The sequence below is a fragment of the Prunus avium genome, chromosome 4 (assembly GCF_965620075.1).
Source record: "Prunus avium chromosome 4, drPruAviu1.hap1.1, whole genome shotgun sequence".
NCBI classification, from domain to species: domain Eukaryota; kingdom Viridiplantae; phylum Streptophyta; class Magnoliopsida; order Rosales; family Rosaceae; genus Prunus; species Prunus avium.
In genome coordinates this window covers 36,380,708-36,399,067 of record NC_142287.1, presented here as the reverse complement: position 1 = coordinate 36,399,067, position 18,360 = coordinate 36,380,708, and the positions used below count along the sequence as shown (strand labels likewise).

The window sequence follows — 18,360 nt, the reverse complement described above, 5'->3', positions numbered from 1 at the left end:
CAATGAAACAAGTTTAAGAAAAGGACCCCAAGTCAAGGCCCACTTTGACCTCCAAGATTTGGGCCTCACGTTTTCGTGTACCTGCACTGAGTCTCCAGCCGACGTCGTATCGTTGAAAACTTAAACTTGTCCGGCTCCCACATCCAACTAGTCGTTGGTTAGTCGACGGCATCAAACTGTTAAACGACTGTGTTTTGATGCGTCTTCTAACCCAAACCCAAAATGATTTCTTCGTCGTCGTCATCAATCGCATAGATAAAAGTCACAACTTTCTTTCCCTTTCCGGCTTTCCTTTCTTTCTTCTGGATACATCAAACCCATCGAATTATGAATTTTTTGAAGTACGAAAGCATAAGATCCGAAGGGGAAAAATAAAGCTGCAAATAAGAGAAATTCGTTTTATTCTTTATTTATTTAAGTAAAGCTTTTGGCGTAGATTTGATTTGATTTGATTGATTGGGTGGAGCAAAGCAAAAAGATGTTGGAGAAGATCGGGTTGCCGGCAAAGCCATCACTGAGAGGGAATACTTGGGTGGTTGACGCCTCACACTGTCAGGGATGCACTTCTCAGTTCACCTTCATCAATCGCAAGGTTCATTTTTTTTCTCCTTCCCTCCATCTCCGATCCAATGACCCATCTATGAGTTCTTGACAAGTTCTTTTGTTTCTTCATTACCTATGCCTCAAAATTTCTACTTTTTAGATTTTATATGTGAACTCAACCGTAATTCCGATACTACGATTCGTGGGTTTCCATTTTGAACGTTGTGGAAAGCATATAGATTGTTTATTCTGTACAGGCCGATGATTATTTAGTTTAAGAATTTGTTGGGGATTAATAGTTTGTGTTGTGCAAAGAAATGGGTTCTAATTATATAAAGGACTTGTTATCCAACTTAAGCTTATTCGAAGGTTATTGAATGTGATATTTTTACTAGTCTCTGGGTCTTTTTAGGATTCTTGATTATATGCAATGTGGAATTTCAGCATCATTGCCGGAGGTGTGGGGGATTGTTTTGCAACAGCTGCACCCAGCAAAGAATGTTTTTACGCGGGCAAGGTGATTCGCCTGTGCGTATTTGCGAGCCTTGTAAAAAGCTAGAAGAAGCAGCACGCTTTGAGAGACATGGGCACAAGACTAGAGCTGGGAGAGGTACCATCTCAATTTCTTCTAAGGTTGTTAGTTCATTTGTTGTTGTACTGAACATTTGTCTGTTCTGTAAGAAGTTGTGCTAGTTTTGTGCTTCTGCCACATGCTTCTTTGCTGAATTATGGTATAGATAGATTTTTTTTGCACTTGCATCATTTTAATGGCAGACGGAAAAGGATTGAATTACTCTACCCTTTGATGGTACCTTCAGTATCTAACCTCTTAACTTTCTGTGCAGGCAGTTTGAAGTTGACATCAAAGCCTGAGGATGAAGTTCTGAACCAAATTCTCGGTAATGATAGGAAGGAATCAGGACAAGAGTCTAACAGTAATGTGGTTGCTAGTATGCAGAGGGCGAGTAGCAGTGCATCATGTTCAAATAGTCAAGAAGATTCCAGCCACAATGGGGTGGGAGAAATACATAGAAGTCTTTCTGTTGATGAGCCCAATCATTTACAGAGTGGTGATGGATCTGCTTCTCCTGAGGAGTTGCGTCAGCAAGCTTTGGATGAGAAGAAGAAGTATAAAATTCTGAAAGGAGAAGGGAAGTCTGCAGAAGCATTAAGAGCGTTTAAGAGAGGGAAGGAGCTTGAGAGGCAGGCTGACGCATTGGAAATACATTTGAGAAAAGAGCGTAAAAAGGTTTTACTCTCTGGCAATGTGGCTGAGAGCCAAACTAAAGATGGGCCTTCAGAATCTGGAAGAAGAAATAAGGTCACTCCTCTAGTGGGTAAATCAAAAGATGACCTTTCCGATGAGCTTAAAGAGCTAGGATGGTCCGATATGGATCTTCGTGATGAAGAGAAAAAGCAAGCAAGTCTGAGTTTGGAGGGCGAACTTTCTTCTCTTCTTGGAGAAATCTCACAAAAGACCAATAAAAATAAGGGTAATAGCGCCATTGACAAGACCCAGGTTGTTGCACATAAAAAGAAGGCTCTCATGCTGAAGCGTGAGGGGAAACTTGCAGAAGCCAAGGAGGAACTAAAGAGAGCAAAAGTTTTAGAGAAGGAACTCGAAGAACAGGAATTCTTGGCTGAGGCTGAAGATTCTGATGATGAGCTATCTGCATTAATTCGCAGTATGGATGATGACAAACAACAAGAATTTTCAATTCAATATGAGCAGGAGAATGACATTAATTTTGATAATCTTATTAGTGCTGCTGATGATCATATTTTGGATAGTAATTTTGAAGTGACGGACGAGGATATGGAAGACCCGGAAATAACTGCTGCTTTACAATCTTTTGGATGGTCTCAAGATTCTAAGAATCCTGAAACTCCTGCTACCCATATAGCTGCTGTTGACAGGGAAGCACTATTAAGTGAAATTCAATCCTTAAAACGAGAGGCTCTAAATCATAAGCGGGCAGGTAATGTTAGAGAGGCAATGGCACAGCTAAAGAAGGCAAAACTACTTGAAAAGGACCTCGAAAGCCTTGACTCTCCAGAGGGCAATGTTGCAAACGATCGCACAACAATTCATAACCAAACTGATGATAAATCATCAAAGTCATTTATGGTGGGTGATGGAAATGTTAATACAATAGACATGAACTCCAAACCTGCAAGGAAGAGTAAATTAATGATTCAGAAAGAGCTTCTGGGCTTGAAAAAGAAAGCCCTGGCTCTGAGAAGAGAAGGACGATTAGATGAGGCTGAAGAAGAACTGAAGAAAGGCAGTATTCTTGAGCGTCAGCTTGAAGAGATCGAAAATGGTTCTATGCTAAAGGCAATGCCTGGGACTGTTGGCAGTAAGGTCCTAGATTTGTCACATGAGCATCCCAATCTGCCAGTTGCAGACGAGGAAGGAGACAATGTAACAGATCAAGACATGCATGATCCAACATATCTTTCTATCTTAAAGAATTTGGGTTGGGATGAAGATGATAATGAATTTGCAAACTCATCATCCCGGCCTTCTAAGCAAATTGATAATCGTTCCACCAAGGTTGGTGAATCCTCTGTAACTCAAGCCCCGGCTAATGTACTGGCTGGAGGATCAAGGAGAAGTAAAGCTGAAATTCAGAGGGAACTCTTAGGCGTCAAAAGGAAAGCTCTTGCTCTGAGGCGCCAGGGAGAGACTGAGGAGGCAGAAGAACTGCTGAAAAAGGCGAAAGCATTAGAGGACCAGATGGTGGAGATGGAAGCACCCACGAAAGAAGTTCAATCAGACTTTGGTAGGCACAAGGAAAATATCACTGAACCTACTCGTAATAGTGCTGAAGAGGAAGGTGATGGAGGTAATGTAACAGAGATTAATATGCAGAACCCAGCATTTCTCTCAGAGGGAACCTCTTCTTCCAAAGTTGCTGTTTCTGCACCAAGAAGTAAAGGTGAAATCCAAAGGGAACTTTTGGATTTAAAAAGAAAGGCTCTTGCCTTTAGACGTAAGGGAGAAACCGACGAAGCTGAGGAAGTACTGAGGATGGCTAAGGTGCTAGAGATTCAAATTGAAGAATTGGATGCCCCAAAGGATGTGCGTCTGCGTGATGATCCAAAGGAAGAGAATCTCGAGAGTTTCGGATTACTAATTAACAATGAAAAGGAGAGGAATTTGAAGAATGATATGGAAGTGAGAAGGTCTACCCAGACAGCAGTGGGTCCAATTGACGAAGTAGTTAAGTTGTCAGTGGGTTCAGGAAGTGTAAGAAGTCGTGCAGCTAATCCCCCTATAAGGAATCCTAATGTTTCCGTTCTACCAACCTCACAGTTTGCTAAAGAAAACCAACCATTGCCAGTGGAATTGGGTGCTTCGGGTAAAACTCGTTCTCCAGACAACCAGAGACTTGCTGGAGGCTTTAGTCAGATGTCTCCACCTGTCCAATCTGGGAACTTCGTTGATTTGTTGACAGGGGATGACTGGATAAGTTCACAAAGACCCGTGGAAAAACAAGATGATAGCCTAAAATTTGACTCTGTCGGTTCCTTAGCTGCCAGCCCTCCCATCCAGTTGGGATCCCTGACTTTTTCAAATGAAGATCTGGCTAGCCAAGATAATGCTAAAATTCATAAAGCGGAAGATACAGTTCTGGTCAATAAGAAGAGAGATGCTGATGAAGCAAATTCGATTCAGGAATCTGCTTCCCAGAGCAACCAAAGTGCCATTCGGCAAGAAATCCTGGCTTTTAAGAGGAAGGCATTAGCTTTAAAGAGAGAAGGAAAACTGACAGAAGCTAGGGAGGAACTTCGGCAGGCAAAATTGTTGGAGAAGCGTCTTGAGGATGATAGTCCTCAGTCCAAAACTACTTCAAGTGATGTTGTTTTGGGTTCAAGTGATAGTCCTCAGTCCAAAACTACTACAAGTGCTGGCCAAAAGGATCATGGTTCACCATCCTTGGACCCAAAACCATTGTCCAGTCGTGATCGCTTCAAGTTGCAACAGGAGTCTCTTGGTCACAAACGTCAGGCTATGAAGCTGCGGAGGGAGGGTCGGATGGAAGAAGCGGAAGCTGAGTTTGAATTGGCTAAGGCACTTGAAAATCAGTTGGAGTTGCCTGCTCAGGATTCCACAACTGACAAAGTAGAGCCACTTGATGATGTCTCTGTTGAGGGTCTTCTTGATCCTCAACTACTGTCTGCCTTGAAAGCAATTGGAATTGATGATGCTAGCATTTTATCTCAAGGCCCTGGAAGACCAGAGCCTTCCAAAGTTAATGCTGGTAAGAGCAATAACCCAACCCAAGATAGAAGTCAGCTGGAAGAACAGATCAAGGCAGAGAAGGTAAAGGCGGTAAATTTGAAACGTGCAGGAAAACAAGCTGAGGCCTTGGATGCTCTTCGGAAGGCCAAGCTGCTTGAAAAGAAGCTGAATTCCTCGCCTTCGAAGTGAAAAGTAAAGACGTGACCTTGGTAAGTTGGGAAGGTCCATTATTCGTTACAAGCTATGAAGCTCGATAGCTCAGTAAATGTTGTTGGTATGCAAAATTAGCCAGGAAACAGGATGATTGAGGATTTATGCAAGAACGGTTTTACTCATTGAATGGTAATAACGAAAATGTATCATCATAATGTAAAGGGGCATTTTCTGCCTGCACTTGGAGATGTTGCTTAAATTGTTTCTTTTTTATTTCTTTTTCCTTCTGTATTATCTGTGGAAGTTGTAATAGCACGAGATGCATGTATCTGCAGCAGCTTCAACTGATTCAGTGGCTTCACATCAACCTCATTTCTCCATTCAGTTTATTGACTCCATAAGGGACCAGGAATATGCAACGGAGAGTAACAGCTGCCATAGATAGAAGAAAATCTCGATTTTAGTTGTGGAAATTGCCAATTTACACCATCATGGGTAAATAAATAGGATGAGTTAAACCTGAATATGTAACTCTTGTCTTGATATATACCATGTATGTGGAGAAAAATATACATGTGTATTTGTAACACAAAAAAATGTGATATCAAGTAGGGAGCTTGTAGCTACGTGGTTAAAAGCAATTATTCATACATCCGATGTTTCATTTATGTGAGCACGTTGTGGGAAAAAATTTCAGAGTCAAGATTGCGTAGTCGTATTCTATTATGCAAGCAGGTTCTTAATCAATGTGTAATCAGCACTTACATAATTCTCTCCGAAACAGTACCAGAAATGTGAGAATTTGAGAATTTGAGAATTCTGATTCCTCCGTTCAATAATAGAAAGAAAGAATGTTACTCGTTTTTTGTTTGGGAATCTCAGAATTCTCAAATTCTCAAATTCTCGAATTCTGAGACACCATCGTGTGTCTCGTACACATGATGTTGACGTCCGAGGGACATATCAGTCCTTTGAAGCGGACAATCACATGATGCGTCGTCGTTCTCTTCAGCGTAGTTCCAAATTTTGGGTTGGTACTTGGTACGACGACGTGAAATTACGTGATGGTATTTTTTTGTTACTTTCTTCGCACCTTCTTTTCCTTTTTTTCATGAACTTCGTGGCAACCACAAATTTGCACTCATGGCACGGACCCAAGGACAGGCTAACCTAGGGGCAGGTAGTTTTTGTTATTTTTCAGCCCCACCTCACGAATCAGCCTTTCAACATGTTCAATTTTCTTGGTGGGTCATATTTTATTGGTGGAATATTAGCAAAAAAATTATTTTATTGGTGAAATCTTACCATTTTCTTTCCTCAATTTGTTGTTACTGAAATTTGGGGATTTTTTAAGGTTCATGAAGTATAAATTAGGGATTTCAATTCAATGTTATGAATTATCAATTAGGGATGTGCAATTACGTTTTTGTCTTCTTATTAGGTTTTGTATGTAAGGTAAATTTAGCCCATCCCATTTTGAAATCCTGAGTCCATAATGCATTGAGAAAATTGAGTATTTTTTTGGCAATGAAGAATGACCGCTACCTACTAATTGAAGTTGAAATTAATGATCTTGATCCTTTTATTTCTTTTTCAAAGATATCACAAAAGCCAAAAAAAAAAAGGGATCACACATAAATAAAAGGAGGAAAGAAAGAAAAAAAAATTCTAAAAGTGGATGTACTAGAAAATAGGAATTGGTGGCCGAAAACTAGCTGTCAAATTTATCTTAGCTTAGGGTAAAAAAAAAAACACAGGAGCTGCAACAACCGACACTGAGTGAAAAGATTATAACCGTATGGATGTATGGATAAGGTTGGTTTTGATTTTGACGGGTCCTGGAAAACTAGTTTTCCTGCATCAATTATTGTTAGAATTTTCGATACTTTTTCTCCCACGAAAAAAAGGCGCGCGCAAAACGTTGCGTGGAATGACGGAGATGTCATTTGTGACCTCGCCACTCAAGTCTGCAACGCGTTCTCATTGTTGTTGTGGCCTATAAATTGGGGGGATGACTTCATTAATTTATTACAAGTATTCTAGTTCTCGTCCAAAATCAAACTGTTTCTTTGTTACTCGGCATATTAACGACATGGCCTTTCTTGAAGCTCACACTGCTTCCCCCAACTGTGCAATTGTAAGCTCCAAAATAAGTTCACTACTCACATTGATCCATGCAATTTTTATTTTTATTTATTTAATTTAATTTAATTTTTATTTTTTTTGGTTTCTTATTATGTCAATTTTTTTCCCTTCTAGGTTGATTTTCACTTCCACCATGCTCAAAAATTGAAGGAATTGAAGGATGCAGTGGCAAATGTTGGAGAAGATGAACAACTGATTGCGTTTGATGCCATGCAGCACCTAGGTCTTGATCATCACTTCCGAGAGGAGATTGAAGCATTTCTGCAAAAGCAATATCATGCAAGAGCTTATGATAATTGCAATCATCAACTTTTTGAGGTTTCACTTCATTTTCGACTCTTGAGACAGCAAGGTTATCATGTAACCACAGGTTGTTCTCTTATATCTCTATCTTTTTTTGTCCTTCCTAATTGAACTAGACTTAAAAAGAACAACGTATGTAAATTATGTAATTTCGCTAAAGTGACCCACCCAGTAAAGTAAACAAACAATAACAACTCTTTTCTTTTTAATTGGTTTGGAATTCAGATGTGTTTAACAAATTCAAGAACATCGAAGACTTGACATCAAGACTACTAGACAAAGACATTGAGGGATTGGTGGGATTGTACGAAGCATCTCACTTGAGTTTCCAAGGAGAAGATGCACTTGATGAAGCCGGAAAGCTCAGCCACCAAATTCTTACTGCTTGGCTGCCAAACAATCTTGATGATCATCGAGCACCACTCGTAGCACATTCATTAAAGCATCCTTATCACAAGAGCTTGACAAGATTCATGGCTAAAAACTTTTTGAACTATTTCCAAGGCACAGAGAAATGGGCCAGTGTTTTACAGGAGCTAGCAAAAATAGAGTTGAACGTGGTTGAATCTATAATCCGAAATGAAATCCTACAGATATCCAAGTGAGTTCAGATCAAAAGACTTCACTTCGGCTATCTATATTTCTCCTCTTAATATTAAATTTTCATCTTAATAATCAGGTGGTGGAAAGAACTAGGCTTGACAAAGGAGTTGAATTTTGTGAGAGACCAGCCAATTAAATGGTATACGTGGCCCATGGCATGCCTCACAGATCCAAGCTTATCAGAGGAAAGGGTTGAACTTACCAAATCGATCTCTCTTGTCTACATAATAGATGACATTTTTGATGTGCACGGAACACTCGACGAGCTCATCCTCTTCACAGCAGCAGTTGAGAGGTACGTCTGTGTGTAGGATAATAAATATATATATCAACTACACCCTCATCCTGAAATAATGAACTTAATCAATGGTCTGTGAAATAATTTGCATGCAGATGGGATCTTGATGCCACTGATGAACTACCAGATTACATGAAGATAAGTTTTAAGGCTCTTTATGACATTACCAATGAAACCAGCGACAGGTTGTACAAAAGGCATGGGTGGAACCCTATAGAATCCCTAAAAAAATCGGTATGCATCAATAATTTATTTCCAAACTGCATTTCGAGTTCGGAGTACCGGAATTTGTACCATCTTAACTGATCACGTTTAATTATGTTACAGTGGGCAATATTGTGCAAGGCGTTCCTGTTAGAGGCACAATGGTTTAGGTGTGGGCATTTGCCAAACGCTGAAGACTACTTGAAGAATGGGGTTATCAGTACAGGGGTGCCTGCAGTTCTAACCCACGCCTTCTTCATATTGGGTCAAGGTATAACTCAGCAAGCCATAGATATTGTTGACAACATCAACACACCTGGCATCATATCTTCAACGGCCACCATTCTACGGCTCTGGGATGACTTTGGAAGTGCCAAGGTACTTTACCTATGTCAATCAAGTATTGTACTTTCTCATCTAATTAAACTTTACGACAAAACTCCACAGACTAGAGTGATAAAACCGAAAAACTACTGGGACGAAAAATGACTTGTATTGAGTTTTATTGACCCCCGTCCCTAGAAAAAAAATAATAAAAAGAATCTAACTGTTCACGGCTCCATGAAGTGTCCTTCTCCTTCCCTAACATGTACTAATTGATTTGTGTGTGCAGGATGAGAACCAAAATGGGTATGATGGTTCGTACATACAGTGTTACGTGAATGAACACGACGGTTGCTCAGATGAAGATGCAAGGGCTTACGTTGTCCAAAAGATTTCAGATGAATGGAAGAGACTCAACCAAGAATGCTTCTCTTCAAATCCATTTTCAGAGTCTTTTACAAAACTTGCTCTGAATGTTGCTAGAATGGTGCCGATGATGTATGATTACAATACCCAACATCGCCTTCCAAGCCTTGAGGAGAACATGAAGTCGTTGCTTTTTGATAGTTTTCTTGCACAAGGGTCCCTAGGCCAGACGATATAAATTCAGGTCTCAATTCTCAAAGGCCTCATTAAATTTGAGACAATAAGAGAGGAGACCACCAGATTGCCAACTGTGCTCAAATTATATATATCCTGTTTTTATATATTTAATGAAATAGGGGGGAAAACCCCCAAAAAGAAACATTCGCTGTCCTGTTAGTTTCGGAAGTTAGGATAGGGATGTTTTTTTAAAAATTTTATGTATTACCCTCTTATTGAAAAGAATAAAAAAAAAAAGAATTTGAACAACAACTACTATACTTTATGGATCCGGATTTTGTGCTTGGATTTTCTCTGCCATGAATCATAATTTGCTTTATTTTTCTTATAAACATGGACCACCTCATTTAAATTTCATCCAAGAGTCAAGAAAATGACACATCACACTTCAATAATTAAAAAACCAATTGCCTCACTTTAAAAAAAATGCAAAGAGTAACAAATACCTTCGTTCTTTGTTTATTTTTTCTGTTCTAGCATCTCCCTCCCACAAATTATCAATTATTTCTTCCATAAATTCTCATTCATACTTTCAAATTGACACCAACAATCGAATACCTTTTTTGTTGTTGTGCTGAATATTTTTCTTATTGTAACAAATTGGAAGATATGAAGAAGATATATCATATATCCAATCCAACCATGGATTTTGGGTGGGTAAGCACCGAGACATGATCAAATCTCCAATCTTGGCCACAAAAGAAATACAATAAAAAATTATCTAGCTTATTATATGGGAAACTAATGAAGATTACTTTATTAGGTTTTGATTATTTCATATGTTTTTTCTTGTAAAACCATCGTATCTTGTTCTTAGAATGGATGAAGAAAATCTCGTGGGTATGGTGAGAAAGATATTGAAGCAAAATTGAATTGAGCAACGAAGACCCTTTTATTCTTTAATCAGGTTGCAGTGTGAAATTTAAATAACAGGCATAGCTATGTGCTGCTGGTTTTTGTATGCTTTGGTTTGCTTTGGGAAGATGAAAGGGGGAGGCGATGGGAAGAGACCAACAATCTGTTTTCATAATGTTTTTGGGTGTGAAGCAACATTTAAAAAATAAAAATATATGTTTGATGTGTCATATTTTTTGTCTTTTTGGATAAAATTTAAATGAGATGACATGCTTATAAGAAAAGTCGAGTATCAAGTAGATCGGGATAGAGAATTGCGGCTTTTTTACTTACCACCACTCATTTTGATATAAAAAATAAAAATATATGTTTGATGTGTCATTTTTTTTTTTTGTCTTTTTGGATGAAATTTAAATGAAATGACATGTTTATAAGAAAAATTAAGTAGATCGTGATAGAGAAAATTAAAGCACAAAATCAGCATGGTTGTGGCCTTTTTCATTTTGATATAAATATAGTATATATATTACTTTATTAAATAATTAATTTTGTTTGTTTTGATTGAGGAATAATTGTTGTTCAAGAAATCTTGACCAATAATGAATAACGACTATGCAGAAGAGCAGGAGAGAAAATTGTAACACCAAAAAGAAACGAGTTGTTTAACCCAAAAAAAGAGAAAGAAACGAGTCGACAAAAGTCAAGCTCAAGACCTAGTGGTGAGTGGTGACTCGTTTTCATGAAAGGGAGGGATGATGAGTGGCTACAAACATTTTTGTGGTTAGTGTGTGGGCCCAAACATCAAGTCACGAGTTGTTGGTTTCAAACATAAGTTTATGGTTCGTGGGCCCAAATTCGGCACTCAAGGCCCCACATATTTAACATTTCCAAGTGCCTTTTTTTTTGTGGACGAAATTTCCAAGTGCCTTTAAAAAAGAAAAGTCAAACACTTGATACCATTTGGATTTGAAATGACTCCAACCCAATGTGCAAAACATGTTTCTTCCTATTGATATGTAATTTGGCAACCCAATGTGCAAAAAAGAAAAGGAAAAATGTGCATAACGTGGTTAATCTTAATCGTGCAAGAATGGTCACCACACCAACCAAATATATGTAATTTGGCCTATTGATTTTGGGTCTGAAAATAATTAAGAAAATTGTGGCCATGTTTTGTTTTTAGATATGAAAGGCAGAGCCATGCTTAGGCTACAAGGAAGGGGCCATGCCATGACCCCAATGTATTTCATATATTTTGTACAGAATGTAAAGAACAATTGCCACAATAGTCTCGTCATAAATGCGATAAGAACAGCACAACTGCTACAAAAGAGGGGCCCAAAATACAAATAGTAGCAATCCCGGTGGCACCAAAAAATATCCAGGTTATTGTGTTTGAATGGATTATGGAACACCACACAACCAAGGAAAATCATCCACACACACACACAGCCCACGACGGTCTCTTTCTTTCTCCGACAGAATAATGTATTTCAGACCACAAAAACTAATAATAATGTATGCGCGCGCAAAGTAATAAGGACTAAAAAAGCAACAACAACGTAATGTCACTATGAATGACTAAAATATTGATGATATTATCGTTTTTTTAAATCTAAGATATTTTAGAATATATTTATACATATCGTATAAGTATCAATAATATCATAACATATCAATATTGATAATTTCTCTCACACTTTAGTAATATTTGGCCAACATATCGCTATAATATCATTGTAATATCGAGATGATAAAGACAATGAACAATTTGAAGAGTTATTTACACTAACACCCCTTGAGATTTCTTGTGTTTTCACAAAACCCGCTCAGTCTCAAATATTACACGAATACCCCATGAGGTTTTAGTTTGTTTTAACAAAACTCCTTTTCGTTGATTGTTTGTCCAAAAATTTATGATTTCATTGAAAAAAATTTATGCAAATGACAAAATTAACCTCAATGAAGTATATGCAATTTAATATCAAAGGCCAATTTTGTCATTTGGAGAATTTTTTTTTATAAAATCAGTGAAAATGAGTTCTATGAAAACAATTTAAAACCTCAAGGGGTGTTCTTGTAATTTCTAAAACCTCAAGGGCTTTTGTGAAAAATTTGAAAACATCATGGGGGTGTTAGTGTAAATAACTCAAATTTGAACCTTATAGGAACTCTATGTGACACTAAGTCACTCATGTATCTTCTCGACCCAAAAAAAAGTCACTCATATATCTTATCATGCAATGTATAAAGTGTTAGTAAATCATTATAAATATATGATTTTGGTATGTTTAATCTTCTTTCATTAATTACAATATATTTTCTACACTCGCAGTGTTTGTCAACTCACTATATAATTAACTTAAATCAGTTAAAGCCATTATGCAATGCATTTCCTTCCAATTTTTTATGATAAAATAATAGATAATTGACTGAATAAACATCCTACAAAGTTTCAAGAAAAATTTCCAAAATTTTCTTACAATTTCCGTGGTTTTTATTCAATTTTTATCGATATCGATAATTTTCCGATATTTCCATCGAAATTTCCGTGTTTTTGGACTACCGATATTTCTGAAACCATCAATATTTTAGGCATTGGTCAGTATTTTGCCAAATTTGTATTGTGTGTTATGGTATCAACAAGAGGAGATTTCAGAATTAAACTTGAAATTTCTTTCGACATTAAAAAGAAGGCACACCACATAACATCTATAGCCGAAAAACAATATAGAGGAAGCCTCCTTAATATAAACCGTTTATAGAACAGGGAAATATAGAAGCCTCCTTAGAGTATTTCCACCCATTTACTATGGCAAAAGGCAAGGGGAGACAATGACTGTTACTATTAATGTGAATAGTGCATGTCCTTGCAATGTTTTTTGTTGGTTTTCAACCCATTACCATGGCAATCCAAGGACAACTACTATTCACATGAGATATGAGGAGAGGAATTTGTATAGAATTTTGGTGTGGGAAGTAAAGAATATGGGTAGGTATTTATTAAAAAAAACTTCTGAAATTTTTGGTTTTTGGTTTTCATTTTTATGTTATTGAAATTGGTTGTTGATGTCACAATGACATCAACTTGCCCAAGTAGCAGCTCAGACAAGTCTTGCCTTTGGATTTACCCACCCCCTGCCCAGGTTGGCCTTCACTCCTGGACTTCGTTTTTGGGGCCTTGGGGGGCCTTTAATGCATGACATTTTCTTCTCCACAGTATATGTATACAAATGGAGATGGAGATCGGAGCAATGGCTTCTATTATAAGTAAAAATTTGATTCTTTCTTGGATTCCTTGTATAAATATATTGGTTGTTGTGAGCAAGGTCTAAAATATTGGTGGTATCGGAAATATCGGAAGTCCAAAAACATGGAAATATCTATGGAAATATCGTGATATTATCGGTATCGGTAAAAATTGAATAAAAACCACGGAAATTGTAAGAAAAACTTGGAAATTTTTATTGAAACTTTGCAGGTTGTTTATTTAGTCAATTATCTATTAGTTTATCACAAAAAAATTGGAAGGAAATGCATTGCATGATGGATTTAACTGATTTAAGTTGATTATATAGCGAGTTGGCAAACACTGTAAGTGTAGAAAATATGTAGTAATTAATGAAAGAAGATTAAACACACCATAATCATTTATATATAATGAATTATTACAATATTTTACACTTTATACATTGCATGGTAAGATATATGAGTGACTTAGTACCACATAGAGTTCCTATGAGGTTCAAAATTTTCACTATCTTCATCATCTCTATGTGTAGAGTAAGTATATTTTGAAGAGTAGTCATCAAATGATAAATCCCCAAAATAGTTTTGCATGTAATTGTTAACATGCCACCCATATGGATCCGAGATTGGTTTACGTTGTCTATAAACAAAATCATTTGAAGATTGAGTCTTGGATTCTTTCCATGAGTCGCTTGATTCCATCCCAACAGGAATGACATATGAAGGGTAGGGAAATTGTTGATTATGAGTATAACCATAGTTACTACTTCCTACTCCAACACAGTCCGAAGTTATAGATAACGAGTCATCTTCTTGACTTGACAAAGTCCCCTTGCCTCTTTCTCTACGAGTATAGTCCTTCCCTATGGCACCAATTCCTGGTCCTGCACGCCTACTGTCATGGTCCTCATCTTGTGTTGCATGCGTGAAGTTTGCCTCACCAGTTAAGGGGCTCATAAATCCAGGAGGTGGTCCAACATATATATATATATATATATATATATATATATATATATAAATATTTTAGCATATTTTCACAAAAAATATAAGTGATATGGTGGTTAAGGTGTTGAAGGAGTAAAATGGGAGGGGTTCGAATCCCTCTATGCGCAACAGGAGAGGCTTTTCAAAAAAATTCATGTATTTTTTGGATTTCGTATTGAGATATTATCGGGATATTATCGATATTTAATACCTTGGTTGTGAGCCATACAAATCCATCGAATTAAACACAACACAAAAAACAATGTAGGAGCTGTTGTTCCAAAAATCGAACACTATTAACATAGTACATTTGAAAGTGACAGCAGCACACCCTCTCTCAATTATTAATATAGTACACTATTCATTAAAACATGTTTCTTCTGCTTTTAGTTTGGCAGATGATGTGAAGGAGTTTTCACAAGGACAATGCTGGGCTCCTGATAAAAAACCAACACGTGTGTTTTGTTTTTTTTGTTTTCCTCTTTCCTCTTCCCGTGGTGCGCATCTTCCTCTTTATAATGAGAACCCCAGAGTCACTAACACTCTCAAATTAAGCAACAGAAACAAACTGAGAAAAAAAAAACAAGATCCTGCTGCAATTGCTAAAGTAAAAATGGCATTGTTTTCTAAGGCCATCTTTGCTGTCTATAATGCTCCAAAAAAGATCCCACATATTCAGCTTACACCTAAGCCCTCTTCTCAAAAATGGAGCACTGCCCAAGATCATGGCTTGCTTTCAACTCCCTCGCACCTATTAACCAACTCCAAAACTAACTACGCTAATACAATTACTAGGGTACGTAACACTTGCTCTTTGCCTTTTATGTTGCATTTTCCTTCATGCCTAAAATAATTCTTTGCTTTTCTTGCAAGCAGGAGGATGATGACATTTGTTTCCTACATGCACGAAAGCTGGACGTGTTCAGGCATGTACTGAGCAAACTAGGAGAAGAAGCAGTTGAGGGTTTGAACATGATCGATGCTGTTCAACGGCTGGGTATTGACCACCACTTTCAAGAAGAGATTGACCAAATTCTTCAAAAACAGCATTTGATTATCACCTCCGGTAGTACTCATGGAGCTAATCATCACAGCGATCTTCATGAGGTGGCAGTTCGCTTTCGACTGCTCAGACAACAGGGTTACTTCGTGCCTGATGGTAGGTATCATACGTATATATAGGTACTCAGTACTAGCCAATCATTCGACTGCTCACCATATGTATATTTTTTGTTAAATAGATGTGTTCAACAAATTCAAAGAAAGCGAAGGAAGCTTCAAGCAAATGTTGAGTGAAGACATTAAGGGATTGATGAGTTTATACGAAGCTTCACAGCTAAGTACAGAAGGAGAAGTTACACTTGACGAAGCTGGACAATTTAGTTGTCATCTCCTAAATACATCCTTGTCACATCTTGATCATCACCAAGCCAGAGTTGTTGGAAACACATTGTCTAATTCCCATCACAAAAGTTTGGCCACATTCATGGCCAAGAACTTTTTTGCTACTAATTCCAGAGGCACGGATAATCGATGGTTAAATATCTTACAGGAAGTGGCAAAAACAGATTTTAATATGGTCCAGTCCCTACACCAGAAGGAAATTGTTCAAATTTCCAAGTAAGTTAATTGACAATATGATTGATGAGGATGTACGTAGATATATATAATTGGACGTCTCTTGCTAATTAATCAATGTGCCTATTTGAATTATGTTATCTCAATTAGGTGGTGGAAAGAGCTCGGATTGGCTAAGGAATTGAAGTTTGCCAGAGACCAACCAGTTAAATGGTACATATGGTCCATGGCATGCCTAACAGATCCAAAGTTATCAGAGGAGAGGGTTGAGCTCACAAAACCCATCTCATTCATCTATTTGATTGATGACATTTTTGATGTTTACGGGACGCTTGATGAGCTCATTCTCTTCACAGAGGCTGTCAATAGGTATATATATGCAATAAACATGCCTCAACAACTAAATTTAATTAATTTAACAAGTTTTGCCCATTGACTGATCAATAAAATTGTTGGATGCTTCTGCAGATGGGAAATTGGTGATATAGATCACCTACCAGACTACATGAAAATATGCTTCAAGGCTCTTCACGATATGACGAATGAAATCAGCAGCAAGGTCTATCAGAAGCACGGCTGGAACCCGTTACACTCTCTTAGGAAAACGGTATATATACCAATTGCGTGATGATTGGCTGATTATCAATTACCAGTATAATTAATTAAAGATTAGTTAATTATTCAATTCTATATTTCATGCAGTGGGGGAGTCTGTGCAATGCATTTTTAGTAGAAGCAAAATGGTTTAAGTCTGGGCACTTGCCCAAAGCAGAAGACTACTTAAAGAATGGGATTGTTTCTTCTGGGGTGAATGTGGTGATGGTCCACATTTTCTTTCTCTTGGGTCAAGGCATAACCAAACAAAGCGTGGAGCTGTTGAATGAAACTCCAGCTATCATATCTTCTGCAGCAGCAATTCTTCGACTCTGGGACGACTTGGGAAGTGCAGCGGTAAGCTTATATTCATATCAAGCACTGTAAACATGTCTTGTTCATATCTCTAGCTGTAAATGTGCTTATGTAACTACATTGATTGTAGGATGAGAATCAAGATGGGCACGACGGCTCATACATATGGTGCTACTTAAACGAACACCAAGGCCGTTCGATTGAGGATGCACAAGAAATTACTATTAATTTGATCTCAAAAGAATGGAAGCGCCTGAACAAAGAATTGGTGTCTCCTAATCCGTTTCCAGTCGCATTCACCAACGCTTCCCTTAATCTTGCAAGAATGGTGCCATTGATGTATAGCTACGATCAAAACCAATGCCTTCCCTCGCTTAAGGAGTATATGAGATCGATGCTGTATGAAACTGATTCTGTGTAATATATATATATTCTTCTTCGTTTCTGGTCAGCTGTGTAATTTATATAAAGAAAATAAAATGTTTATGCATCGCACAAATATGTCTAGTAAATTGCAGAAGGATAGAATAATAGTAAAGGTATTTTCAGGTGAAAACTAGGCTAATTCAGAAACCAAAGTTATCAAACTTCCACTTCAAAAGAGTTCCACATTTCCTTATCATTGTGTGCTTTTGAATCACAAACCATTCAACATTGCAAAACAGAACAAACATCAAAATAAATACAATATTCCTCTGTAGACAACTTGAGATTATACGCCGGTACCCAGCCCATCCACCGCAATCTGCAACAAAGCCGCATCCACGAGGAGGCGCCTGTTGAAAATTTCCTCCCTGAGCTCAATGGCAAAGTCCAAATCACCCTTCTCGCAAACAAAGGGAAAGTGGAGTTCGCGTCGAATGGAGGTTCTGATTCTGATAATTGGAGGAGGAAGAAGGAGGAGAGTAACGGTAGGTCTGGTTTGATCTAGAAATTAGAGTTGGGTTTGGAGGAGTTAAGAGCATCCACAATCATGCTCTCTATTTTTAGTTAAAATTTAGCTAAAAACATATAGAGATTTTCTATTTAAACCCCACACTTCTCTTAGTTCACCTCATGTTCTAAGTTTATCCCATCTTTTAATTTAAATTTTTACAATTTCTAAGAAAACCCCACTATCTTCTCAAACTACCCTTAAATACACCCCAAACTGAAGAAAGAAAAAAAAAGAAAGAAAAAAAAAAGGAGAAGAAATAAATGAGATTTTCTATTTAAACCCAAACAAATGGAACCCGAAACCGGAAATTTAATACTTTCTTGAGAAATAGAACAACTTTACCTCTCTCCAAGAACTGTAACTAGAATTCCAAACTTGGGTATTGTTGGGTTGACAATCAACAAGCATTCCCATCAACTCCCA

General features: G+C 37.6%; 3 protein-coding genes across 5 annotated transcripts; all 3 read left to right on the top strand.

Moving 5' to 3' along the window:
• The first annotated feature begins 211 nt into the window (after positions 1–211).
• Positions 212–5,312, top strand: LOC148295326 (phosphoinositide binding protein). 3 transcript variants are annotated; one of them, XM_088251459.1, is made up of 3 exons: positions 212–592; positions 956–1,153; positions 1,389–5,312. In XM_088251459.1, the coding sequence occupies exons 1-3, from the start codon at positions 559–561 to the stop codon at positions 4,979–4,981; spliced, it is 3,825 nt and encodes a 1,274-aa protein (XP_088107585.1). In that variant the 5' UTR covers positions 212–558; the 3' UTR covers positions 4,982–5,312. The 3 variants fall into 3 exon arrangements, with proteins under 3 accessions (XP_088107585.1, XP_088107584.1, XP_088107586.1); XM_088251458.1 differs by having other exon boundaries at positions 213–592; positions 988–1,153; XM_088251460.1 differs by lacking the exon at positions 212–592 and having other exon boundaries at positions 1,038–1,176.
• Positions 5,313–6,928: 1,616 nt separating this feature from the next.
• LOC110768758 ((3S,6E)-nerolidol synthase 1) lies at positions 6,929–9,677 on the top strand. The gene is made up of 7 exons (XM_088251462.1): positions 6,929–7,082; positions 7,205–7,460; positions 7,619–7,994; positions 8,073–8,291; positions 8,390–8,528; positions 8,622–8,876; positions 9,112–9,677. The coding sequence occupies exons 1-7, from the start codon at positions 6,957–6,959 to the stop codon at positions 9,424–9,426; spliced, it is 1,686 nt and encodes a 561-aa protein (XP_088107588.1). The 5' UTR covers positions 6,929–6,956; the 3' UTR covers positions 9,427–9,677.
• A 5,376-nt stretch (positions 9,678–15,053) lies between these two features.
• On the top strand, positions 15,054–17,499 carry LOC110768753 ((3S,6E)-nerolidol synthase 1). The gene is made up of 7 exons (XM_021972599.2): positions 15,054–15,309; positions 15,390–15,672; positions 15,755–16,133; positions 16,242–16,460; positions 16,560–16,698; positions 16,794–17,042; positions 17,131–17,499. Exons 1-7 carry the CDS (start codon positions 15,127–15,129, stop codon positions 17,419–17,421), a joined length of 1,743 nt encoding a protein of 580 aa, XP_021828291.2. The 5' UTR covers positions 15,054–15,126; the 3' UTR covers positions 17,422–17,499.
• The last annotated feature ends 861 nt before the right edge of the window (positions 17,500–18,360 follow it).